General features: G+C 65.0%; 1 protein-coding gene across 1 annotated transcript in view; it reads left to right on the forward strand.

The window, feature by feature from the left end:
• Nucleotides 1–137: 137 nt before the first annotated feature.
• The window catches only part of MNX1 (motor neuron and pancreas homeobox 1), a 2,657-nt gene continuing 1,687 nt past the window's right edge, over nt 138–1,107 (forward strand). The window contains exon 1 of the mRNA XM_042817538.1: nt 138–675. Coding sequence (XP_042673472.1) covers nt 138–675 — 538 coding nt within the window. The remainder of the gene's footprint in view (nt 676–1,107) is intronic.

Genomic DNA, 1,107 nt, shown 5'->3' on the forward strand with positions numbered 1-1,107 from the left:
GGCGGCGGCGGCGGCCCAATGGGAGCCGCCTGCGGGCCTTGAAGGGGCGCTCCGCGCCGCGCGGCCGCACTCCGCCCCCGCCGCCGGGAGACGCGGCCCGGGCCGCGGTGCTTCCCGCTGCCGCCTCCGCCGCTCCCATGGAAAAATCCAAAAATTTCCGCATCGACGCGCTGCTGGCTGTCGATCCCCCCAAGGCGGCGGCGCAGAGCGCTCCGCTGGCCCTGGTCACCGGCGGCTCCGGCGGCGGCAGCCCTCCGTCTTCGTCCTCCTCGTCGTCGTCGTCGTCCTCCTCTTCTTCCGAGCTCCCCGCCGACTGCCCGCGCACCGACAGCCCGTCTCCGCCTCGCCTGCTGCCAGCGCACTGCGCGCTGCTGCCCAAAGCCGCCTTCCTGGGCGGGGGGGGGCCCGGGGGCGGCCATCCGCAGCACCACGCCCTGGGGCTGCACCCCGCGGGGCCGGGCGGGCCGGGCATCTACGGGCACCCGGTGTACGGCTACCCGGCTTTGGGGGGGCAGCACCCGGCGCTTTCCTATTCCTATTCGCAAGTGCAGGGAGCTCACCCCGCGCACCCCTCCGCCGACCCCATCAAGCTGAGCGCCGGCACCTTTCAGCTGGACCAGTGGCTGCGGGCGAGCACGGCCGGCATGATCCTGCCCAAAATGCCCGACTTCGGCTGTGAGTATGCGCTGCTCCCTCCCCGTCTCCCGAGGCTTCCTTTAAACGCTCCCTGTCGGGGCCGGCTGTATTGTTATTACTACTTTAAAACGATAATTATTATAACGAGGGGATATCCGTCCTCAATCCCGTGCTATTCTTTCCTATAGGATTCCCCCCCACTTTTTCCCATGCGCGGAGATGGCAGCGCGCCCCGACCGCTCCGCGCAGCCCCAGGGGCAGCTCCGGGCATCTCCTCCATATCACCCTTGTGCTTATTGACTCTCTCTTTTTTTTTTTTTTTTTTTTTTTCCGTAGACTGATGGGTTTAAAACCCCATCCTCTGAGCTCGGGGAATTGCGCGCAGAGCGGCACCCGCGGTGTCGTTTGACGAAAATCACGCCAGGAAAAACTAGTCGCGATTTTCAATATATATGAGGTGTTTTTTGTTTT

The sequence above is a fragment of the Centrocercus urophasianus genome, unplaced genomic scaffold (genome assembly GCF_019232065.1).
Source record: "Centrocercus urophasianus isolate 14NV4802_14NV808 unplaced genomic scaffold, USGS_Curo_1.0 seq_16, whole genome shotgun sequence".
Lineage (NCBI taxonomy): Eukaryota > Metazoa > Chordata > Aves > Galliformes > Phasianidae > Centrocercus > Centrocercus urophasianus.